The sequence below is a fragment of the Capricornis sumatraensis genome, chromosome 22 (genome assembly GCF_032405125.1).
Source record: "Capricornis sumatraensis isolate serow.1 chromosome 22, serow.2, whole genome shotgun sequence".
In the NCBI taxonomy this organism is placed as follows: Eukaryota; Metazoa; Chordata; class Mammalia; order Artiodactyla; family Bovidae; genus Capricornis; species Capricornis sumatraensis.
In genome coordinates this window covers 35859545-35885356 of record NC_091090.1, presented here as the reverse complement: position 1 = coordinate 35885356, position 25812 = coordinate 35859545, and the positions used below count along the sequence as shown (strand labels likewise).

The following is a 25812-nucleotide window of genomic DNA, read 5'->3' as shown; positions in this document are numbered from 1 at the left end:
TGTCTCCTCCCAGTAGAATATAAACTGTTTGAAGGCAGTGCTTTATGTCTTTTTCATCTTTAGTGTCTGCAAGGTAGACCCTCAATGATAATCTAATGAACGAAAGAAAGACTTAAGTAAATGACAGTTATGATAAATCATGGGCTTTCCAGATGGTGCTAGTGGTACAGAACCTGCTTGCCAGTGCAGAAGACATAAGAGACCAGGGTTCGATCCCTGTGGTGGGAAGATCCCTAGAGGAGAGCATGATAACCCACTCCAGTATTCTTGCCTGGAGAATCCCATGGACAGAGGAGGCTGGCAGGCTGCAGTCCATAGCGTCACACAGAGTTGGACACTGAAACCACTTAGCATGCACATTATAAGTAATACCAAAAAGAACAGGATAGATGCATCTGAAAGAGTACTTTTTGGGAACTGAAGTGTGCTAGTTTAATGAGATTCATTTTAGCAAGAGACAGAGAAACACAAAGACACACCATCCGGCATCATCTTTCCTCCACCTTGTTCCCCTCTGAGAGGGCTCTGGGATGAGGCTCCACTCTCTGCGGGCTCTGCCAGGAGCCTGTGGACTTTTCCTTCTCACTCTTGAGGGGCTACATAGAGGAGAGTTTGGCCCAGGGCTGCAGGGGTTGTATGGGGACAATTTCAAAAAGAAAAAGGACTTGGGGCTCCAGCTGGGCTGATCCTTCAGCAGAGTAACCAGTCCTTTGAGATGACCGTGACACGCGAAGGCAGGAAAAAGGGTCCTTCTTGGTTGTGGAGCTGGACTCCATGGGTGTGTGTGTTCTGAGGGAGGGGGAACGGAGCAGGGAAGGGGCCAACCATAGTTTGCTGCCTTAGGAGGGAGGTGATGAGCTAGAGAAACAGAAATCTAGAAACATGGAGGCAGAGAGTTCCCTTCCTGCGCTGGGAAGCTGGTTGATGCCAAACTGGGGCATTGGCCTGTTTTCTGGCATAGCTGGGGAGAGTGGAAAGCTTGGCAGTGGTCGGGAGCAAAAACAAAAAAATTAAAGGGATCACTTACAGTTTGCTGGTTCCCACTGAGGCTGGGAGGAGGAGACACAAACAAGCAGAGAGTCGCTTGCTTCTAGTTAAAGGGCGGAGCAGTAGCAGTGTTCAGGGGAGGCCAGCTTTTCACTTCCTCCCATTGTGCAAAGAATGGGTTTAACTTCAAAAGCTCTGCCCCCAGCTTTTGCTTCATCTTGCAACTTTGAGCCGTTTGGCACAATGCTCAGGTGGGGTTCTTTGAACAGAGGAGTGATATTCCTGTGTTCCCAGAGCAAAAACATTTCTCCATATAGCAAATTTCATTTATCTGAAGCTTCAAGAAAGAAAAACATGCTCTATTTTTTAAAATAGGTTTCCTCTTTTTGCCATGTCCTTTCATTGTGCACTGGTTTTTTAAAGGATAAATTTTCTTCTGTTTAAATGGTCTATTAATTGTCAGTAAAATAACATGTGATTTTTTCCCCCTATATTTTGTGTGAAGTCTGTCCTGTCAGTACCCTGACCCACCCTTTGTAAATTGTTTTATTGATTTAACTGTTAGCTCTGTTGGCACAATCAAGCGCAAAATCAAGATCTAGAAACGCTTAGGACACCTGAAATCATGTATTAGAATGGATTCTGCTTTCCCTGCCTCCATTGCTAGAAATGGCATCACCAGCCTGTGGGAGCTGCAGAGGACTAGAGTCTTTCTGGAGTGAATTTATGAGTAAAGAAGTACTTTGAACACAGTAGGCAAAAGGCAGGGATATCAGCATTTGGCGTTTCTACAACTTTCCTCTGTTTAGGTTATCCTTTTCTTTTTCTAGTTCTCTTTCTTTTGGCAGCTGAGTTGGGGATTAGCTAGTATTAATATATCTGTTTGAACTGGGTTGAGGTGAGCTGCAAACAACAAATTTTCAGGTACTTCCCATATAGGATATGACTATTAAATAGGAAGGATGTGTCAATTACATGGTAGGCATCAGGAATAATGAGGCATAACTAAATTTTTACAGTTGGATTCAAAATTATAGCAACTTTTTTTTTTTTTTTAAACCTTCTGAGATCTTGAGTTTTCGTAGCTGGAAAGGAGGTAAGGAAGAGGAGTAAACCTTGACTGAGACAGATATGGTCCCTGCTCCCAAGTACCTTACAGTCTGGTGGGGATGGTAGATGTTAAATATATAACTCCACTAGTAATTAAAATTGTGATAGGTATTACTGAGGAAAGGAGCAAATACTGTGAGAATATATGATCGGGAGACCTGCTCTGGTCTGGACTTTGTTAGGGAAGTTCTTTAGGTGGGGCTCTGAAGGATGAGTAGATGTGATCAGGGGAAGGTAAAGAAAAGAGGCAGAAGAAAGAACGGTTGGAGCAGACGGTGGGACCAACAGAAGGCCAGTATGGCTATAACTGGGGGGGATAGGGGTCGGGAAGGAGAGAGGGAGTAAAACAAGGCTGCAGGTGGAGGCAAGGACCAGTGTAGTCATGCGGAGCCCCTAAAGACCTTAAGTGGAGAAGTGATAGGATAAATGCTTGGGTGTTTAGAAGATCGCATCAAGATCCTTCATAGGCAGTTGATTTGATGAGGCAAGATGGGTCTGTGGGGGGGCTGCTCAAAGTGTTACAGGAGCAAGATGATGGTGGCCTGGTAGAGTCATTGTGTTGGAACTGGAGAGAAGTGAATGGATTTAAGAGATGTTTCAATTGCATTGAACTTGGTGAATGACTGAGATTCCATTGATGATGCCTGGATTTCTGGCTTGAGAAGCTGTATGGATTGCCATGGCCCATTCCTGAGCTCAGACTCTTAGTGAGGAACAGATTCTGAAAGAAAGTTCACATACTGAGTTTAAGGGTTGAAGTAGAGTTAGAGCCGATGATCTAAGGCAGGTCTGGGCTGCACAGGAACTTGGGAGCCCTCTGGGATCCACTGAAGTTGTGGGAAAAATGGAAGGTAGCAGGGAGTGGGGAATGGACATGGCCAGGGAGGTGGGTGGAGAAATCGGCGGAAAAAAGAACTGAAGCACAAGGGGCTGTGTCAGTGTTAAGGTGGTGTCGAGTTCGGCTGTGAAATCTGAGTCAGCTCTGCCCATTACTAAGGAGAAATCTCATTAGGAAATGCTGAAAACTATATGTGGGGCTTAGCAACAAAGAGGTGGTTGGGACCTCAGGGGAGCTGTGGGGACAGAAGCCAGTTTTGAACAGTAGGATGCATTCGAGGCAGAAAAGTGAATCAGGTATAGATCCTTTTTTGAGAAGTTAGGAGTGGGGAGGGAGTTAGGTGGAGCTGCAAGAGGGGTGTAGAATGTAGGATACAGACCTAGATCTTGGGAACCCTGTATCTGGACATTTAGATATGGAACAGAAGGCATAGTTACATAAGCCTCTGCAAATGCGGGCAGGGTATAATCCAGAGTCAAGGCAAGGGGATGGGCATATACTTCCAGCAGTTCAGAAGGAGGGGGCAGATGGAGCCTCGGGAGCAGGCAGGTGGGGAGGGTTGGAATGGGATGGTCAGCGGTACCATTCTGATGAAGTCTGTGTACTCAGTGGCGCAGGAAGGAAGTGGAATCAGTTTGTAGGCTAGCTCTGTTCTCCAGCTGTGCCTGGAAGCCACCATGGCAAGCCTGGGATAGGCAGATTGGTGGGTTCATCCGGGGTTGAGGTTTTTCTTCTGTGGGTGTAATGAAAGGACAGGGAACACACAGGCTGAAGGTATTAACAGTGGAGGAATGATTTCAGTGGGGTTTTAATGGGATGAAGATGGCTGGGAGGGTGTAGGATGGTCAGTGACCGGTGGTGTTGGGGTAGCGGGCACAGCTGAGTGGAGGAAAAGATGCATGTACTTTGCTAAGTGTGCAGTGTGTGTATGAATCACCTGGGGATCTTATTAAACTGCAGATCCTGATGCAGTAGGTCTGGATTCCCAGATAATGCATTTCTAAATGGCAACTCGCTCCAGTACTCTTGCCTGGAAAATCCCATGGGCAGAGGAGCCTGGTAGGCTGCAGTCCATGGGGTCGCTAAGAGTCAGACACGACTGAGTGACTTCACTTTCACTTTTCACTTTCATGCATTGGAGAAGGAAATGGCAACCCACTCCAGTGTTCTTGCCCGGAGAATCCCAGGGACGGGGGAGTCTGGTGGGCTGCCGTCTATGGGGTCGCACAAAGTCGGACACGACTGAAGCAACTTAGCAACAGCAGCAGCAACAAGCTCCTAAGTGCCGCTAGTCCCTCTGGCCCTTAGATTACACTGAAGGAGAAATGAGAAGGTGGTGGTCCAAGAATGGGATGCCTGAGCTGGGAATCACAGAGCAGACAGATAGCATGGGCCAGGAAATGACTAAGTGGACCAGAAGGTCAAAGAATGAGAAGGGCCGGCTGGTCATCAAGCCTCTCAGGATGCGTGACAATGAGGTTAGCACTTACTGTTGACAACACTGTTCTAGGCACCTCGGGTATAGTCTGTTGTTTAATCCTCACAACGGTCTGCCATGAGGTATTGATACCTATGATGATCTCTTATTTTTACAGACAAGGAAAGTGAGGCCCAGAGAAGCCTTTCCCCAAATCACCCTCACTTGTGAGTGGAGGAGTCAGGATTCACACTGTGGCCATAAAATTCCAGAACCTCTTCAGAGTCCAGTGCCCTTATGTGAATGGGCGCATTGCTGACCTCTGATGATGGAAGTTGGAGGGGGGATGGTATATAGACATTTTTAGCCAGATGTTAGCATCATCAGTGAATAAAGTTAACAGAGTGCTAGGGTTTTGGTAAACTATCCCTTTTAATCCTCCTTTAGAGCCATACCCATTTTACAGGTAAGAAAAATAAGACTCAGGTTACGTAGTTAAGTGGGAGAGATGGCAAGTGAATTCAAATTGGTCCAAAGCCTCTTCTTCCCCCGTATCAGGTTTCACTATATCACCACCCAGACGTGGAAATTCTTTTCTAATTCTCAGATAGGCTGTAGTTACCATGGGAATAATCTCTTTCTGCACCAAAAGCTGTATCCTGGAGGTGACAGGTTGTAAACAGGCGACTGAGTGGGGGCCAGGGCACCTGGGCCTGGCTCTGTCTCTGACAAGCAGGTGTGCGCATGTGTCCATAGGCCTGTTTTTTTAATCCCTGTGGATCCCTTTCAGAGCTGTTTTCAATAAGTATGATGTCAGTTAAAATGACTCCTTTCATACTGTTTACTATAGACTTAGCACGTGATAACTTGATAGGGAATCCCTGATTCTTACACAAGGATAGATATTGTCTCTGAATTAGAAGTGAGGATACTGCAGCCTGGAGACATACAGGAACCTGCAAATTTCCTCTCTGCTCACAAAATGCTGAAGCTGGTGTTTCTCTGAGGTTTTTGAATCCAAAGCTCATGTTTTTGCTATCCAAGCTTGCTTCTTCAACCTCTTCGGTATCCTCATGGCGGATCATGCTTATGGGTGCAGATGGTGCCATTAGCCAGCTTTATCAAACTTTCAATACCTGGACCCAGAGAAGAAATGAATTTTATGTTGATTTTGAGAAGCAGCCCCCCGTGCATGCACGTCAGCATGCATGCATGCACGCACGCACACACACACACGTGTACTGTGTGCACACTGATACCTCTGAAACAAAAGTTTCATGAAGCAGTGCTTATGGTTTGTATTAGCAATGCACTTAATTTTCTTTTCACTTCCAGTTCAGTTTAGTCTACTTTATTAATATGCTTGTTAAACTCAACCAAATTGATTTAACTACCTACCAATGGGCTGTAGCCCTCAGTTTGAAAATTATGTGCACATACAGATTTCTCAGTATAATTACTCCAGATCTTTCCCCCCTGCCTCTCCCTGCTTCTTCTTGTGGAATGTAATGAAAAACATCTCTCAACCTGATAATTTCTGTAACAGTAAATCAATGCCTGCCCCCACCCATCTGCCATCCATGCATCTGTAGAGTGAAGAAATATTTCATATATTTGTCCTGAGAGCAGGAATGAAAATGTACACTTTTTTTCATGCTGAAAATACTAATTAACAAGAAGCGAAGAATAAGGAGTTGACATTTGTCCCTCCTGGACTTGAGAAGACGGGGATAGAAGAATGTCTCTTGTGGGCTGATAAATTGAAAGGGTGTAGGGTGGGGAGGGACCGCAGCATTAGAATTCTGGCAAATGATGAGTGAAACTTAACTTCATGTTCCATCTGTGCCACATAGCTGTCTAACTACTATTACCATTGAACTTGTCCAAGGCTGTGTGTTTACTGGACTCCTTTATGTACCAGGTCTTGTTCTGAGTACCTCACCTGTTATCTCAAGTAGTTATATTGTCTCCATGTTTTTACAGGTGGGGAGACCAAGGCATGGAGAGGTTCAGTGACCTGCCCAAGGTCACACAGCTAGTAGGGATTGGTCTGGGGGGGATTTACATCCAGGGAGGCTGCCCCTGGAGCTCCTGGTCTTTATCATTAAGCTGTAACCATCACATCTTTCAGGTAACTCTTTGTTAGGCACCATGCCCAGAACTCACTTCTGGGTTTTGAATCCTGAGAGGAATCACACAGGGAAAAAAAAATGACTGGTGTCCATTCACTCCACAAGGGCTGCCAGAAGGGACTTACCACTTGAGTGAAGAAGTTCTTGCTTCTCAAATTGGTAGAGTTGATTTAGTTTCTTTCTCTCTTGAGCTCTGGTTTTTAATTTAAAAGAAAAACAACAACTTTCAAAAAAAAATGAGAGCTACCCATTTCCTTTAAATAAATTTATTTGTTCTTAAAATTTCACTGTCAGAGAAAAAAACAAAAACGGGACCCCTGATAAATGCAGACAGTTTGACTCTTCCTGGTCTGTTTTCTCATCTTTAAAATAAAGGAATTGCATACGCCCATCCCTAGATCCCTCTTAACTGTGATCTTTTGTTAGAATTGGGTGCTAGAGACTCATGACGTGTTCAGGAAGAGACCAGCTGGCCTCGTGTTAGGGAAGCAGGAGAAAGGTTGTTAATGTGACCTTTGCATTCATGTTGTATGTTTTCTATATATTTCGCATGACTGTGATTCTACTGTTGGTAATTCATTTAAACCATAAACGTAACAGTGACGACTAGCAGAGGTTCCTTCCCAAGCGTGCCTCGTGCAGACCACGGAGACCTCAGTGCTGAGAGGTCTGGGCAGAAACTCTGTGCCAAGTGAGTACCTTAACGTGACCTTCCTGGACTTGGCGCTAGGAGTTAGATTCATCTTTACTCTTAGCCTAAGACGTGGTCCCATTCCAGGGCTTATGATCACGCCATTATTCTGCCTTTAAAAACATGTCATTATCAAAGAATCAGTGCGACCCATTCCAGAGTTTTGTATCAGACAGTGCTTTGAAAAGAAGATCTGAAACATTACTGACGTCAAGAAGACTTGAAGTTGTTTGAAAGTAGCCATGTGTTCATCTGTGGGAAAAAATTAGAGATGCTTGTTTTCTTACACGCTTTGATGAAGCCTTACAACTTGCAATAAAGGGACTGTGGGAAGAATGAAGCAATTGTTTCTGACAAGCTGTATGTAAACATTGCATTTCTGCATAATGACATAAATAACCAGGTGAAAAGAAATGGATTTGCACAGGTGTTAGAGTACAAAGGTTTCCCCTGAAACTAGACATCTGAAGACAAAAACCCACCTCCAGTGGCTCTCTCCTGCTACCCCCCAGTTGAAGGAGCATCTGTCCTTCCTAGAAGGAGAGACCCATGGAGGAATTAATTCCTCTCAGCAAGTATTCACTGGTGACTTACCATTCCTGGCAGTCCACACAGAGCAAAGAGAAGCAGGGTCTGAGAACTGGGTCAGATCCATAGTGGGTCTGAGCCGTAACCCAGAGTGTAGGAAGGTAACTCAGATATCTGTTTCTATCCCCTTATTTTAAGCTTGGGTGACTTGAGGTCCACACAGATAGTTAACTTGTTCAGACTCAGGTCATTTGTCTAGCTTGAGATCAGACCCAGCCTAAATCTAGGAACTCTGATCTTAGTATAATTAGCATGGGTAATATTATTATAATATTGTAATATAAATAATAAGAAACACCAGTGCTTTCCATATGCTGGCCCTTTCTGTATGCTGTCAGTACTTTACATATGTTCACTTATTGACACGCAGTGACTCATTTAACCCTCATGGCTCCCTGAGGTATACATCATTGCTCCCATTTTACAGAAGAGGAGACTGAGGCAATGAGAAAGGGAAGTAGTTTGCCCCAAGTCACGCAGATAGTAAATGATGAAGTTTGGATCAAAACCCAGGCAACCTGATCCCAGAGTTTTGCCTCTAAACCGCTAGGCAAGGGGTCAGCAAACCTATACTTTCTATAAAGGACCAACCAGATAGTAAATATTTTCGGCTTTGTGAGCCATAACCATATCTGTTGCATCTGCTCAGCTCTGTCTTTGTAGTGTGAAAACAGCTGGAGACCACCCATTAAATGAATGGGTGAGGCCGTGTCCCAGTAAAACTTTATTTATAAAAACAGGTGGGGCTGGATCTGTAGTCTACACTGGACTATGCCACCTCCTAGGGCACACTTATAAATGGCATTAGGAGAGATACAGATGTCTGAGGAGGGTGGCGATCTGGTTTTATAAGGCATTTGGGGCCAGAAATTGCACTAACACAGTATGGTTTTTGTATTCCTTTTGGGTCTAATGTCCTGCTTTGGCCAGAGAGAGTGATGGTCATCAAAGCTGTGTGCAGTGGGTTGTTAGGAGGCTGAGAGTCAGAAGAGGCTTTTTATTCTCCCTCAGCTTTCTGAGTGACCTTGCACAAGTCCCTTAGCCCCTGTCACTCAGAACTCTCCTCAGTGGTGATAACATTCCTTGCCACGTGTCCCTCTCCTTCTCTGAAGTGTATGTCTTGGATTAATGAAGTCTTGTCCGAGATGTACTTGGAGCTGGGAGTTTGGAAGAGAGGAAGCGTAGCAAGTGACAGTCATCATTTAGCTTGCTTGCAAATGAGCATTTTGGGGATATGAGACCATTGGTCTTAGGTTTGCCAGGAAGAGCCCAGTTTTAAAGGAAAGGCACTTTTGGTAATGTGCGGGAGAGAATGTGGATGGAGGGGCCATAAATTTATCTGTTGCCTATGAAGCGGTAGACTTTAGGTAATGGCATTCTTTAAGAGGGTGAAACATACCTATTTCTGTTTTTAGCAAGTGTGCAATGAGAGGGTTCCATGGCCTACCTCATTATGTATCATCTCCGTAAGGAAATTTAGGCTTCTCTGCTAAGCTGTGCGTCTTAACACGAGGGAGGATTTTTATAAATGTTTCCAAGTGAAATTTTGAAGTTAAAAGTTGAACCAAGAAGCCTCAAAGGGAACCAAGCTTCTGCTTGCATTTCAATGAAGGGGAGAAGAAATTCATTACAGAGGGTGAAAATGTGGTTTGCATGCTAAGACTCTTGTGGAAGAATGAGCCTCCCAGACCGGGTAGGAGGGAAATTCTAGTTTGCCTTTTGTGGTTAAAGTTTCTTGGCTAAGTACACATAGACCTTCTAATGCTCCCTCTGCTTTTTTTTTTTTCCATTTTTTTAAAGCTTTGTAAGAACATTCTTCAAGTTTAAAGATACATATTGAACTGAAAATTTCGGCTTGTCTCAGAATCTTTGTTTTTTTCCCAATTGTTTGTTTTGTTCCATTGACTAAAACTGTTGAAAAATTCAATAGATGTTAATCTTACTTTGGGAATCTAAACTTAAGATGCTCTCGTACCAATTATAATGATATATTCAGCGGAGATGTTCTTGGTACTGGGCTAGGTCTCTATTCATATGGTTGTATCTTACTGTAAACAACAGCATCAGGCCTGCAGAGCAACATTCTTCTGGTTCTACAGATGAGCAAACTGAGAAGCTAACTAATTCTGTCGGAGTGCAACAGCTAGAAAGTGGCAAAGCCATAACTGGACTCTGTCTTCCTAATTCCAAAACCCCAGCAAGTAGGGCGACCAGACGTCCCAGTTTCTGGGATGCAGGATTCTCGGAGCTAAAACTGGAAATGGAGAAGTGGTCACCCTGCCCAGAAGAGGCTTGCTACCCCAAGTGCCAAGGGAGTGTGCACTCATGACCAGGAAGCACGTCCTCATACACCACAGGGGGGTTTTCCTCTGCGATGTCTCCCCTCACCTGCTGGAAGCCATGTGTGTGCACCATAAGACCTCCAGGGCCACAACTCCTACAGCATCTTGGCCCCAAAGAGGAAACCTAGGAGCCTGAGCTCCTTGGGATTTCCAGCTTGAATGTAGCCCTATTTATCGGTCCAGTTTGCATTGATGGAGCAAAGGGCACAATTCTTGGAATGGTAGCATCTGTAGTTTTGCACACGTGCTTCAAAATATTGCTATGCTCTTGTGCTCACAAGTGAGCCTATTGTTTGAAAGGCTGGGTAAGCACTGGAGAATTTCACCCCTTCCATTCCATCTCCTTCCAGGCTTTCTAAGGACAATTCTTTTGCCTTTGGGGATCAGAGCTGACCACCAGCAATGGGGGCCAGCCAGCACAAAGCTTCTCCCCTCAAAGCCTGAACATTTCTTTTCAAGCAAATGATTTTGGCCTGTGTCCAACTGCCAAAGGACACTGTGTACTTAGGCTGCCTTTAAAATATTTCTAAAGAAAGGTTGGCATGCAGGGCCATAGATTGTGAGCACTGTTGTTGCCAGAGTGAAAACAGAAGTGATCATTAGAACATCATGCATCTACATATGGTCAAGAGATTGCTCTTTACGCAGAAGGTGAATCCGTGTGAACACACTGGGTGGGTTGTTTGTTTGTTTGTTTGTTTGTTTGTTTTCTGTTTTAAAAAATATACTGAGCCAGGGCCCTGTCAGTGGCCCCTGGAAACCCCCCTGGTGACTTTCCAGGAATGGACAGATCAAAAGCAGGCAGGGAGGTCACTTGATGCTTCAGCTGCTTGTGGGAGACGTTATTCTCCAAAATGTGATGCTTGTATATGGATGAAAAGGCCAGCCTGTGCCACCGTGCTGGGGATCACTGCCACGTGTCAGTTACGTGGGTGCCTGTTTTGAGATGAGTTTTTAAGACTTAGTCATTAGATTCACACAGGGGACCTTGTAATCACTTAATTACCAGTGTGCTTGCTGTATAATAATAATGTCAAGAGGTGTCTTGTCATTTTTATTTCATGTTTTGTTCAAGTTTCTCTGTGACTATGTCCCAAATGAAATACCCTTCAAGAACAAAGTATTTCTTCTGTGATGGGGGCCTGTTTCTGGGAGAAATAAGATACAAACTCTGGTTGATGAGCAGAGAGAAAGGGCCAGGAAATGAGGGCAGAGCAAAGGGGATGGGAACCAGAGGAGAGGGGAGAGGATGAGAAGCTGGGGCGGGGTGTGGTGGGCATAGCGGAGGCCACAGAAGAGAGAGAGGTTGGAGGGAGGGCTGGGGAACCATCCAGGAGATGCAGCGATAAGCTGAGAGTTACACACATAGCATCAGGTAGACAGATCCAAATAGAGACACACAGATTAACCCATGATCAGAGAGAGAGGCTCTGGTTTACTGGTCTGGACAGACAGTAAAAACTGGTCCTTGTTCTTATGTTATGCAATCATCCACCATCTTCTTGATGACACTTTTACCTGTTTGCTTCTTTCTGGGTTTAAAGCTCTATAACTCATCTGTGTTTGCATATATGCAGACTGTTGAGGAAGCTGGCTCTTGGACAGGTGAGATTTGAGAGCCTGTATAAGTAATTAGCATGATCTCTGGGGCCAGACCATCTGTTTGAATCCAAGCCTTGCCACCTACTTGCTTGGTGACTCGGGCAAGTAACATAATCTCTGTGTCTCAGTTTCTTCTTAAAATGGAGTTAGTAACAGTGTTTACCGCATTGGCTGCTGTGAGGATTAAAGCAGATGATGTATGCAAACCCGTGGGAACATGGTACCCCACAAGTATCGGCTGGTATTACTACTGTACTTGTAAAATGATCCTGGGTGTTGTGGCACCAATTTTCCTCTGAGGGCATGTTCACAGAGGTTAGTATGCTCTTCTGGCTACTGAATAGGCTTCATGTTCCCATCTGGGGCTTTTGGCACTGACCCTTATTGCCATCTGAGGAGAGAGTGAAAAGGTAGTCGTATGCTGTGAATAAAGAGTTTCAGCCTCTAGTCCAGCTCTGGTAGGGACTAAGCTATGAGACACGTTTCTTTGGATCTTTTCTTAGATTATGATCTTTCATTAGGTGATTGATATTGAGTCCTTTCTGGTGTGTGAGTTTTATGATTTGGCTATTATTTTACTTCTGTGCAAAAGTTTTGTGGACTTAAGATTCTTGAAAAGATTGGAGATTGATCATACAAGAACCCCTGGAAGGAGGAAGTGTGTGTGCTGCAGTATACTGTTGACCCTTGAGCAACATGAGTTGAGCTACACATTATATGCAGATATTTTTTAGTAATAAATACTGCAGTACTTACTAGACGATCTGTGGTTGGTTGAATCCTCAGATGCAGCCAAACTGTAGATGCGAAGGGCCCACTCCATTATAAGCTATATGCAGACTAAGCCTTGAGTTGGTCAAGGGTTAACCATAGATAGATAAAGGAAAAGATGAGAAATCTGACTTCCTGTAGTCATGCTGGTCATCATGACTGTTGACATTATTTCCATTTTCAAACCTTTTCTGCTAGAGGGGGAGCAGAGTTTGAAAAGGTGCTACATCAAGATGTGCTGTGGAATGGAATATTATTCAATTATAAAAAGAATGAAATATTGCTAGGTTACAGCCACATGGATGGACCTTCAGTTCAGTTTAGTTGTTCAGTCGTGTCTGACTCTTTGCGACCCTATGGACTGCAGCACGCCAGGCCTCGCTGTTCATCACCAACTCCTGGAGTTTACTCTAACTCATGTCCATTGAGTCGGTGATGTCATCCAACCATCTCATCCTCTGTTGTCCCCTTCTCCTGCCTTCAATCTTTCCCAGCATCAGAGTCTTGTCCAATGAGTCAGTGCTTTGCTTCAGGTGGCCAAAGTATTAGAGTTTCGGCTTCAGCATCGGTCCTTCCAATGAATATTCAGGACTGGTTTTCTTTAGGATGGACTGGTTGGATCCCCTTGCTGTCCAAGGGACTCTCAAGAGTCTTCTGCAACACCACAGTTCAAAAGCATCAATTCTTTGGTGCTCAGCTTTGTTTATTGTCCAACTCTCAACATACATGGCTACTGGAAAAACCATATCTTTGACTAGATGGACCTTTGTTGGCAAAATAATGTCTCTGTTTTTTAATATGCTGTCTAGGTTGGTCATAACTTTTCTTCCAAGAAGCAAGTATCTTTTAATTTCATGGCTGCAGTCATGATCTGCAGTGAGTTTGGAGGGCCCCCCCCCCCCAAATAAAGTCTGTCACTGTTTCCTTTGTTTCCCCATCTATTTGCCATGAAGTGATGGGAACTGATGCCATGATCTTCATTTTCTGAATGTTGAGCTTTAAGCCAACTTTTTCACTCTCCTCTTTCACTTTCATCAAGCAGCTCTTTAGTTCTTCTTTGCTTTCTGCCATAAGTGTGGTATCATCTGCATATCTGAGGCTATTGATATTTCTCCTGGCAATCTTGATTCCAGTTGGTGCTTCATCCAGTCCAGCATTTCTCATTATGTATTCTGCACATAAATTAAGTAAGCAGGGTAACAATATACATATAGCCTTGACATACTCCTTTCCCGATTTGGAACCAGTGTGTTGTTCCACATCCAGTTCTAACTGTTGCTTCTTGACCTGCATACAGATTTCTTAGGAGGCAGGTCAGGTGGTCTGGTATTCCCATCTCCTGAAGAATTTTCTACAATTTGTTGTGATCCACACAGTCAAAGGCTTTGGCATATTATGCTTAGTGAAGTAAGACAGAAAAATGATACCACTCAGACGTGGAATCTAAAAAATTATATAAATGACAGTATATGCAAAACAGAAACAAATTCACAGATGCAGAATGCAAACTTGTGGTTACCAATGGGGACAGGGGAGGAGGGAGGGACAAACTAGGGGTATGGGATTAGCAGATACAAACTACAGTATATAAAATAAACAAGCAACAAGGATATGCTGTAGAGTATAGGGAGTTATGCTCACTATCCTGTGATGGTCTATAATGGAGTAGAATCTGCAAAAATTCTGTCACTGTGCTATGTACCTGAAACTAACACAATCTTGTAAATCAACTGAATTTCAATGAAACAAGGTGAACTGTGGGGCAGGGTCTTAGTTCACAGAAGGTAAATTTTCATCCTTTAAAGCTGAGTCCTGATCTTGTAATTTAGCACAGGTAACCTGTTTGTTCGACCTAAGCGGGTGACAACGCTGACTGTGCCTGTCTCTGGCGCCTTTTATCTCCCTTTCTATTACTGTCCCAGCTTCTTCCGACTGTCAGATGTTCACCACGGAACCCTGTGTGTCTCAGTAAACAAAACTGCCTCTTGCCCTTTCCCTAAGGCAGCCAAACTCTTCTTCCTGCTTCCCTTCCTGGGTAGTGATGCCAGTGTGGTTAGCTGAAAAAAATGTAGCTCTCCAGGTCATTCTTGGATTTGAAAAGAGAATTCTTTTAAACTTGGAACTTTGAGGAAGATAGTGTTTGAGCTGGGAGCTTTGAGAGTCTCTTCCCCATCACAGGCCGCCCGCTGGGCTGTACCTTTCTACCTCAAATCTAAGTAAATTGCCAGAGTCTAGAGTACCCAAAGGCACAGTTGGGTTGGAACGTGTAAAGGTAGCCTAGTGGTGAAGAAAATAGGCTAGTTGACTGACAAAGCTAGGTAGGAGTCCTATTTTTGCTGTTACATCAGAGTCTCAGTTTATTTGTCTGAAAAATGGGGGAAATAGTGACAAAGAATATAGTCGTCGAGAGGATTAAATGTATTAACATATTCAAGGATGTTAGCTCATTTATGGCACGTAGGGAATACTTGTATATGGTTGCAATGACTCAGGGCTAGCTTCCTGAGCATGGGACCTGTACAGTTGCACAAGGCATCCTTCTCAGGGGGGCCCTGTGCTGGGGTTAATGCTTTCTGTCTCTGACTTAGAATTCTTCATAATTTTGAACAAGGGCCCTGAAGTTATGTAGCTAGTCCTGCTACTCCTGGGCTACCTTTGACCTCTGCTCACCCATCTGGTCCCACGTGTTACACACCTCTCCCCTTTCTATTGCTTGTTTTTTTTCTCGGGCCTTAGTTAAAAGAAACGATCTTTTCTTTGGGAAAAGAACTGTGGTTCCCAGCCTCTGGAATATTCAGATACAGATATCTTTTGTTGCCTCCACTTTTAGAAGTCACTGATTAAAGGTCTTTTAGAGCACATCCCCTCTAAAGTCAAATAGCAAAAATTACCCCAGGTAGACAAGAACCCTGTGAAGACGTGTGATTGAAGACATTTGGGTGGAAAGTCTCGCAGTGCGCCATGTCCCTCCCCCTCTGCCTTCCCCGTGCTCATTATCAGACTCTCTCAGCCAATGTCGGGCTATATCCCTTTCTCATCTTTCTCACAGAGGGTCCTGACTTGAGTTACTCCCCATAATGGTGACCTATGATTCGTCAAAGCAGGTTTCTAGAAAATATACTGTTTCTGTTTGAAGTTGGGAGACTAGAGAGAGGCACAGAGCAGCCCACAGGCATACCCGTGGATTCATCTTCTGTGTGTGGATGAATAGGATGAGCCTTGGCTTGAATCTAGATAAATCCTGTAACAACTTGGTCCTCAGGTTCCCTGACTTATGGTTTCTAAGTGTGGTTGCTCAGTTGCATCTGACCTTTTGCAACCCCGTGAACTGTAGCCCACCAAGCTCTACTGTCCATGAAATTCTCCAGGCAAGAGTACTGGAGTGGATTGTCTTTCCCTTCTTCAGAGTATTTTCCCAACCCAGGGATCGAACACAGGTCTCCCACAATGCAGGCAGATTCTTTACCATCTGAACCACCAGGGAAGCCAGTTTTGTCCAAATCTAGCATTCTTAGACTAGCACATGTGCATTAGTCACAAAATATCAATTTAGGAACAGGGGAGTTCTTTGGAAAATCAAAGACAGTTCTCCCATCAGAACTTGAGAAGTGTTGGGGTCTGCTTTCTTTCTTTCTTGCAAAGACCACCACCCCCCTAGGCCTGCATGGACCTCTGGGTTGCAAAGCAGCACATTTGGGTACTAAAAGTGGTGGGTGGTCTGGGAGCTCTGCTCCAGGTGTGAACTAGGAGTTCAGACTATTCCCAGCATTAGTATTCTCTAGGGCCCCTGCTGGGCAAGAGGGGCCTGTAGGTGTACGGGACCCCATGAGCTATCTGTGTGTTCTTAGCTGAGAATTGGAATGGAAACTTCCATAAATGTGCTCTCTAGGACTGAGACAGGCATAGCAGAGGAGTCAGGGTTGACTTCTTGGAACAATAGCCTGTTCTGCTGCCTGTGCGTTATGTAAATGTTATCAGCTAGTGAACAGAGAACAGAAAGCAAGTGGGCAACCTCGGGTGGCGGTTGTATTTTGGAAAGCATAAATAAGTACTTGGCTTTTTCATTAAGTTTGCTGTTGAGATAGTGGGGCTCCTCCTATGCATAAGACATCTATATTTTAGTATCTCTGAGCCCTGTCTTGCTTCCTCAACTGTAGTAACTTGTGGCTCTTTTGGGCTGCTGACTGGTTGCTCATCTTGAGATTTGGCAGGTGATCTGTTCAATACAGCCTTTCATCCAGTGATTGTTAGGGTAAAGTTAATACTCCTACAAGGTCGATAATCTGTTCCAGGTCACTTAGTCTTACATGGAAGCCTCCGGAGCCCAGCCTCTCAAGGCTACAGTATCTAATGGTCTGTGGGTCACACCAAAGCCCACCAGCCCACTTTCTGTTATTTATACTGATGCTGCCACTTCTATCTTACAGGTGCTCACGTCATGCCGTGCCTTCCTCGTCACAGCACGAATCCCCACCAAGGTGAGTGTTGATGAGTTTCCTCCTTCCAACACTCGCACACAGCCCAACACAACACACACTCGATTCTCAGTTGCGTAGATTTATGATTTAGGCCAGTATGTCCAGAGTTCTCTTTGCACAACCTTATTTTCCTTCCTTCTCCCCAGAAAGCACCTGCATATCTCCTTTGTCCCCCTATCTGTGTAGAGCATCCAAGAAAAGCAGCGAAGTATTTCATGCTCCGTATCCTCAGGGCTGGTGAATTTCAATGATTTTCCTCTCAACTGGGGCAGGGTTTATACTTTCTTCAAGTCTGGTTCTTATTTCCTTGGGTCTAATAATGGCTCAATTTTCTAAGGCTTTGACACGTGGGGAATAAGCATCCTAACTCATAAAGAGTGTATGACCGGAAATGTAGCCACCCAGTCTTCCTCCATGGTGGAGGACTCTGGTGTGGCCTCTAAAAAATAACTAAAAATATAGTTTTAGAGGTGTTGCCTCTAGAAAATAACATGATACCACTTGGTCCTTTAAAAAAGACTAACATCTTCCATAAGATGTCCTTTGTAATAGGGTGCAAATTACCACTTGAACTGATAACTTGTGAATTAGGCACCACAATCACTTCTTTTTACTTCCTTTATGGTCACAGAAAGGTTTTGACCTGTTTTATAGGATATGAATTGAATGGTAACAAGAAATTGGGATTTTTTCCCCCTAAAATGATAATGATAGTAGCTACATTTATTGAATATTGTTTTAGTAAATAAGATAAGATGATCTCCCTAAAAATAAGTTGTGAAAGCCATGTGGTAGGTCTCATTATTCTTCTTGTCTTACAGATAAGGAAACTGAGGCACAGGGAGGGACAGTAGCTTGCCTGAGGTCAGGCTTACGCCAGTTAGTGACAGATGCATGGTTCTCATCAAAGCATGGGAGCAGGGGCTTTGCATCCCTAAAAGTACCTTGTTATCACCAGAATTTAGTTAGTTATCTATCAAGTATATTTTAAGTATATTATCTCACTCAATTGTCACAGTAGCCTTGTAGGTGAACTATTAGAAAAGAGCCCCAAAACTACAGAGCTGGCTTATCTGAGTATTCGCAAGTAATGAATGGGAAAAGATTTAGACTCACTATCCTCCTCTTTTCAACTTTCTACTGAGCTGAATTTGCCTCACTTGCCGACAAACCCAGGAAGATGGGGAAGGTTTGGAAGATGCTTTCAGCCTCATTGGACTATGATGTTTGGGTTGCATCATGTTTCTAGTCCTTTATTCTTAAAATTTAATATTTAGCCACTGTCTTGTGAATACTTTCTTATGCGCTGGACACGGTGGAACTTGTAGGACTGACTAATGATTTGCATGATTTTCGCTGAATTTTGAGAAGGTGCCAACCCAGTGTTTGCCAATCAAAGGCTGTTGGTACCTGATGCCTTTTTTCTTTCTCATCATGCAAATGTTAAATTCTACACAGTTTCTCTAAGGAATGAGACTTTATATTATTCCACCCCTTTTGATAATACAGTGAGGCTTTATGTTTATAATGTGTGATAAATGAAATCAGTTATTATGTAAATGATTTTGGACTAAATTCCCTGTATTCTAAAGTACCTGAAGGCAGGATATAAGGAAGTGAGTTAACCATTATTGTACTGATGAAAAATTAATTAAGGAAGGAAAATAGTCAAGCAGTCTATTGACTGGAAGGCTCCTGAATGATATGTTTACCCTAATTAAAAATGTTATCACTCTTGAAGAGTCGTGTGTCTCCCTTCTGTTGCTTCCTTCTTGCTCTGCTCTTGAGCAAATGGCCACTTTCATCCCATGATATATATAACATTCACACTAGCCTGGCTAGGGCAGTTTGGTTCTGATTTCTGATATTGTCAGCATCACAAAGAAAGAAAGGCAAACCTTCTCTCAGAGTGACCCGCGGGCAGGCTGCCCTGGAGAGAAGGCTGGTTTTCATGTATCACAGCATACCTTGGTTAAGAAGCAGGGCCAGTGTCAAAGACATTCATTCTTCTCGGGAAATAATTATATTCAGAGCAGTAGTGTACAACAGCCTCTGGTTTTCGCACAGGTTTATTCTCTTTTCTTCGGGGCTGATTAATTAAACATTTTCTTTTCTCTTTTTATAGTCAAATGTACCTCATATGCAGTCAAATGTGCAGAATAGAAACGTGCAACTCCGTGATTAATCACCGAGCAGAGACCTCTGCAGCCACACGCAGATGAAGAAATAGAACATTGCCATTCCCTCCAGAAGGCTCCAACTCTGCTTAGGGGGATGGGGAGTGGGTTATTGTCAGGGGAGGGTCTGTAGGGAAGCTGGGTTGAAAGATGACCCCACGTCAACCAGGCAGTGGAAGGGGTCTCCCACTGGTCAGAGGTTTACCAGTTGACAATAGCACAGTGCGTCCGGGGAGCTGGGGTGTGGGCTCAGGACTGAGGAGGCTGTGGAGGAAGGAAAACTGGCCATAAAGATGGGCAGTCATGACACGGGTCACTACGTGCAGAATAGTGGGAGTCCCGGAGGAGCGTCACATAATCACAGTTAGATTGGCTCTGCTGCCTGTCGGGTGGGGCCTGTCTTGCTGGGAGTAGAGGTGTTGAGCGAGAGGATGGGAGAGAGCTGTGGATAGCCTGGGCCCGTTCTTTCCTCATACCTAACTGATTCCAGTACCTGTGGTTCTCTTTTAAAGATGCCCTAGGTCTCCTGCAGCCCGCCTGGGTCTCCACTTCCTCAATAGTCCCCCTGCCCGCTCCTGCTCAGGGGTGTTCTTTAAGCTGTCTTCAGGGTGGCCTGGAGTCAGGGGAGGGTCAGTGACAGGGGTTGAGAGCACAGGCCTATTAAAAAGAGCCGTCGGTGAGATTAGAGAGAATGCCTTGGACCTGGTTATGACATCAGTCAGTGTCTCAGGGATTCCCCTCCTCAGCATTCATTGATTGTTAAGATCAATAACCCTTGATTGTTATGATCAATAACAGACTCAGCCTGTGCTCCCTCATTCCCAAAACTGCAGAGTCTGCTTCCCATTTCAGCCTTGTCCTCCTTTTCTGAATCCTTCTGTGCCTTTGCAGATTCTTTTTCTTCCGCCTGGATTTCCCTTTTCTGTTTTTCTTTGTTGGACACACTTGAAGTCGTTCTTCCGGGCCTAGCTGGAATGTGTCAGTGCTTTCCTGGCTCCCTGGCACTTGGTTTATTCCAGGGACAGCCCTGAGGGGCAGGAGAAGCATCTTAACTGACCTCCAGCTGACCTCTCTCAGCCAGACTGACCACAGCTGCCCATGCCAGCCCCGGTGATGCTGACTGCTGCCAGCTGCATCTTCGTAGCTGCTAGGTTGTAAGAGTGCAGGTCCTCCCAGACACCTGTTCCCACCAGTTGAATGAGTGCCCACTAAGAGTCAGTGGTTTGTTTCCAAACCTGTTCACAGTAGTTATAATTACAGTTTTAAATTAAAAATATATATATTTCACATATCAATGAAATAGGCTGTAAAAAGAGAGAGCATCTATGAATTATTGAATGTTGATCAAATTATTCACTTAAAATATTACTGTCGTGTTAAGGACCAGGCATCTGTTAAAGGCCAGGGGCATGGGGAATATTGGCAACCCACTCCAGTACTCTTGCCTAGAAAATTCCAGGGATGGAGGAGTCTGGTGGGCTACAGTCCATGGGGTCACAAAGAGTCGGACACGACTGAGCGACTTCACGACATGGGGAATATAATAACCTAGAGAACTTATACCCTCGTATTGCTTTCCTAATGTCTTCAAGTTCTCACTCCATTTTAAAGAGCTTGCATTGAAAGTTGGTGCTCTGCAGTTCTGAGTGTGGCCCACAGAGGAAATGCCTTTGAAGGGCCAGCCCAAGGGGCTTGATTCAAAGAAGAAACTTTGGCACTATGTCCAAGGCTGGCAAATAAAAATATGCTTATAAGATTTAATTTGAAATAAATGGGAAGGTAGAGATACACTTTATTTAGAAACAAATTCCTGCTTTAAATGAGTTTTCAAACCTCACCAAGTACTGATCTTCGTAACGATAGGGAAGAAGACATCCACTCTAATTGAATGTTTAAGAGGTGCCTTCAAGACTGCATTTAATTCTGGGAGGATGAGTTAAATGTGTCATTTCTCTTGCCTGTCTTGGCACATAGTAGGCCTTCTGTAACTATCTGTTGGTTCAGTGATGTGAATGATGAAGCAATGAATTTATCTGTCTACCTCCAGACCTCATTTTCATACTTCAAAGCATTTAACTGGAGATTCAGGGGTCCTCTGTTCTAAAATTGATCCTACCAAATGTGTAAAGGTACAGCATAGCACCAGCAGGCAGAGCTATGGGTCCTATGGGTTTGGTTCTAGGTGGGTTCTTTCCCCATTACTTTTCTAGTTTTAAAGCAAGAGAGAGAAATAAACTGATCCAGCTCAGTTCTGCCCATTGTCTTTAGTCCTCGGTGCTGTGACTGTTTGCTGTACTCAGATGAAACACTGAAAAACTGGGAGAAAGATTAGTGGCAGTTTTCCAGGAAAAATAGGCAAAGAGTGAGAGACTGGAGATATTTTGGAGAAAAAGAAATGCTGATTATAGGAGAAGCGAGAAAGGAGCATGTGTTATTAAAATAGAAAGGAAATAATAATTTATGCATATACAGGGACAGAAGACTTTTATTTATTAATAAATGTGTTTCATTGGAGCACAGATGAAAATTCCTAAATACTGTGTTTTCCTAAATCCATTTGAAATAGGCACTTTAATGAAAGACAGTGGAAAGAATGATGACTCCAATAAGTGGCCAGAATGTAACCCAAAGGGGTAAGGGTTTAGAAAGAAGGGAAAACCAACAGTGTCTTTATCCTGATCTGATTTGCTGTAGCAACATCTTGAAATAAGAGGAAAAAAGTCTATTTGGATCGCTCCCTTCATACAGTCATTCCTCAGTAAATAAATAATGGAGTAGAAGTACAGAAACTTTCCATGGGGTTTGTCCTTGGATGAAATTTTTAAAAGTCAGACTTGGCATTTCCTTTTGGCCCTTTAGGAAAGTTACTAATGCTTTTTTTGAAATATGATAGGTCAAAGGTCATGTCATATTGAATGAATGGAGATGTTAAACCAGCCTACCTTCAGAAGATGCCCAATATTTTGTTGCACTTGGGCTATTTCTAATTGTAGCATTTTTACTTTGAATTATAGGTTTTAACACCCTTATTACAGGTCTGTCTTTCCTCCCTCTCCCTCAATGCAGCTCGAGGTAACCTTCAGCTACTTGGAGATTCACGGTGTCATCTGCAGCAAGCCAGCTCAGGTGGGTATGAACAACCTGTTTGTCATTATTCCAAGGTCAGAACCTTTCTAGAGTTTCTGAAACTAGATAATACCTTCTGTTTGGTTCACTAATGAAAGTTTCTTGAGATAATGTGGAAAAACAAGATAAGGGAGAATGGAGTTTTTGAATGAGAGACTCAACAGGGGCTGGGTTGGCAGGGGTCAGGAGTTCATGATAAAGGAAGCAGTTTGTTCTAACTTAGTATGGAAAGACCTAATGAGCTGTTATATTCCCTGGCAATGTAGATGTGAGAATACTGTTCCTTAGAAATGTTGTACAAGTTTTAGCACTAAAATTTTATAGCTATTCTACAATACTATGTAAGATCTTTCTGGGAATAGAGTGATTAAGAGAATTTTTTGATATTAATAAAATACAGATTTTAAAGGACAACTTTATTGAACTGTAACATGCAGTCAACTAAAGTGTGCAGCTTGATAAGCTGTGACATGTGAACCATGAAACAGTTACCACAATCAAGATAGTGAACATATTTATCACTCCCGTGCATCACTCTCACGCATCTTAGTAAACATTTCCCCTTGCCCCTCCTCATCTGTAATCACCTACGGGCATCTGCTCTCGGCCACTAATTTCTGAAATTTTATGAGTAGAATCATAGTGTGTGTGCCTCCTTTTAGCCAGTGTATTTATCTGGAGAATGATTAGTTTTGTTGCATATCTCAATAGTTCATTCCTTGTTATTGCTGAATAGTGTTCCATTGTATGACTATATCACAGTTTATCATCCAGTGATGGACATTTGGGTTGTTTCTAGCTTTTGGCTGACAAGCAAAGGTGCATTGGGCTTTTATTTACAAATCATTGATTGGACATTGGCTTTTAGTTCATGTAGGTAAATATCTAGGAGTGGAATGGCTGAATTGTATGGTAGGTGTCTGTTATCTTTTTTATGATGCTGCTAAACTGTTTCCCAAAGTGATTGTACCATTTTCTATCACCACCAACATTGTAAGGGTTCTAGTTCCTTCACATCCTCTGCAATACTAGTATGATCAGTGCTTTAAATGTTAGCCATTTTAATAAATTTGTAGTTTTTTAATTTGTATTTTCCTAGTGACTAACGATATTGAGCATCTTATCTGTTTATTTGCTGTCATGTATCTTTGTTCAAGTGTTGGTTCAAATCTTTTGCCATTTTAAAAATTAAGTTCTTGTTCGTTCTTTTACTAGTTCTTTGTATAGTTTGAATACAAATCCTTTATTAAACATGATCTGTACATATTTTCTCTTGGTCTGTGGCTTGTTTTTTCATTCTTTACAGTGCTTTCTAAAGAGTGGAATTTTAAAATTTTGATGAAGTTCAGTTTGTCTGTTTTCTTTCATGGATCATGCTGACATCATATTGAATAAATTCTTGATTAACTTAAGGTCACAGATGGTCTATATCTTCTTAGGTGTTTTATAGCCCTAAGTTATACATTTAGGTCTATGATCCATTTTGAAGTATTAATAATTTCCTTATATAAAGCAATATGTGGATCAATTTTTTAATGTATATATTTCTACTTGTTTCAGTAATGTCTGTTTAAAACTGTCATTTCCACACTGAACTTTCACTTTTGTTGAAGATCAATTATACACATAAATGTTGGTCTTTTTCTGGTCTCCTTGGTCCTCTTAATCCTGTCCCTCAAGTCTATTTGTCCTTATGTTGATCTTGCATTGTCTTGATTACTGTGGCTGTTATAGGAAGAATTGAAATCAGATAGTGTTAGTCCTCCAATTTTGTTCTTCTTTTTCAAAATTGTTTTGTTCTTTGCATTCCATATGAATTTTAGACTCAGCTCAGTTTCTACAAAAAGGCCTGCTGAGATTTTGATTGGGATTATATTGTATCTATAAATCAGTTTGGAGAGAACTGATGTCTTAATAAAATGGAATCTCTGATCCAAGAAAATTATTTCTCCATGTCGTTAGGTCTTTTAAAATTTATCTTGGTAGTATTTTGTTGTAGCTTTCAGTATACAAGTCTTATATACCTTTGTCAAATTTACTGATATAAAGTTGTTCATAGTATCCACTTGTTAGCGTTTAATTATCTGTAGATTATCTTTCATGATGTTGATGGTTTGGTTCTTCTCTCTTTTCTTTTCCATATCAATCTGGTTAGAGGTTTATCAATTCTTTTGGTCTTCTCAAGGAACTTGCTTTTGGTTGTATTCACTTTTCTCTATTGACTTCATTGATTGTTTTATATTCCATTGATTCTTACTCTGATGTTTTTATTTCCTTCTATTTAATAAAAAAAACAACTCAAAAGAAAATATGTGTGTGTGTGTGTGTGTATAGTTTGTTGATAATGTTCCTAAAAGAAATGGTCGAAATTGTCGAAACTGTCACTTTATGTTGACTGAGATTGCATACAAATCCTTGGAACATTTCCATAGTTCATCTTAAAGCAATGTTTTATCCTATCTGTTTATCATTCTCCAGGAACTGGAGTTTGGAAGGAAAATTATAGCTCCATATGTTTGCCCAAATGGGCAAACATATGCAGGAGTGATCACTCATGAATGATGACATAACCAGGGCCTTCCTGATGGTCTTAATTCAGGAATGTTTATGTTTATGATTTGGAGGTTGTGATGCAAACAGAAGGGTGGTATTGAAATGTCAATGCCAAGGTTATATTCAGAATATGATTAGACTGTGCTATTTCATTATGAGAAAGGAAGTTGATACAGCAAGACCAATTTTTGCATGTGGCTGCTGAAACTGATCACACTTACGGTGCTGTGCCTTCAAAATGTCCAGCATTCAGAGGAATGAGGGTTAAGGCAATCTGCCTCAGTCCCACGGAGCTGTTCTCTCACTATAAGTACCACAACAGCAGCTCTGCAACGTCACTTCGGTCTGACTTTATGCATGGTGTGGACCTTGAAAATCAAATCACTATATAGTGAAACAGTGGGGCTGTTCTCACAAAGGAGCTAGCAATCCAGACACTGGCAATATGAGTCACTTAGTGGGATTCAAAATTTGACGTTTTAAAATTGCCTGTGGTGCTTTTTAAAAATACCAATGCCTCAGCTATTGGGTGTAAGACAGGCTACAAGGATGTGTTGTGCAGCACAGGGAATATAGCCCATATTTTCCAGTAACTATAAGTGGAGAGTAACCTTTAAAATTTGTTTAAAAAATGAAAAAGATGTACCTCCAGCAACCCTACTCCCTCCTCTGCCACATACACACACACTCTCGCACGTATTCACTCACGACAGTTAGGATTCCATATGTCTGAGGTGGGCATTTGGTTCTGTTGTGTCCCACAGGTTGAGAACGAACAACCTGTGTTACCTCAGGACCGTTGATGTTGCTGATTTTTTTTTTTTTTTTTTCTGATGTGAAATCAAAAGAATGATGGCATCTGCCTGACTAGCCTTGAACAGAACATTTTTTAAAGTGTTTTCTGGGATTTATTAACTTTCTGTCTCTGCAGTTTTATCATTTAATTATAGTAAATTCTGATAAGATGCAAAGAGACATATACATTTCATGGTATATTAGT

The 25812-nt window shown here is 42.7% G+C and overlaps 1 protein-coding gene across 2 annotated transcripts in view; it reads left to right on the top strand.

Annotated features, from left to right (window-relative positions):
• CARMIL1 (capping protein regulator and myosin 1 linker 1) overlaps positions 1-25812 on the top strand; it is a 309643-nt gene that overhangs the window by 115710 nt on the left and 168121 nt on the right. For both annotated transcript variants that reach the window (XM_068960927.1, XM_068960928.1), the window contains exons 3-4: positions 16906-16956; positions 22200-22259. In XM_068960927.1, the coding sequence (XP_068817028.1) occupies positions 16906-16956; positions 22200-22259 (111 nt within the window). The remainder of the gene's footprint in view (positions 1-16905; positions 16957-22199; positions 22260-25812) is intronic.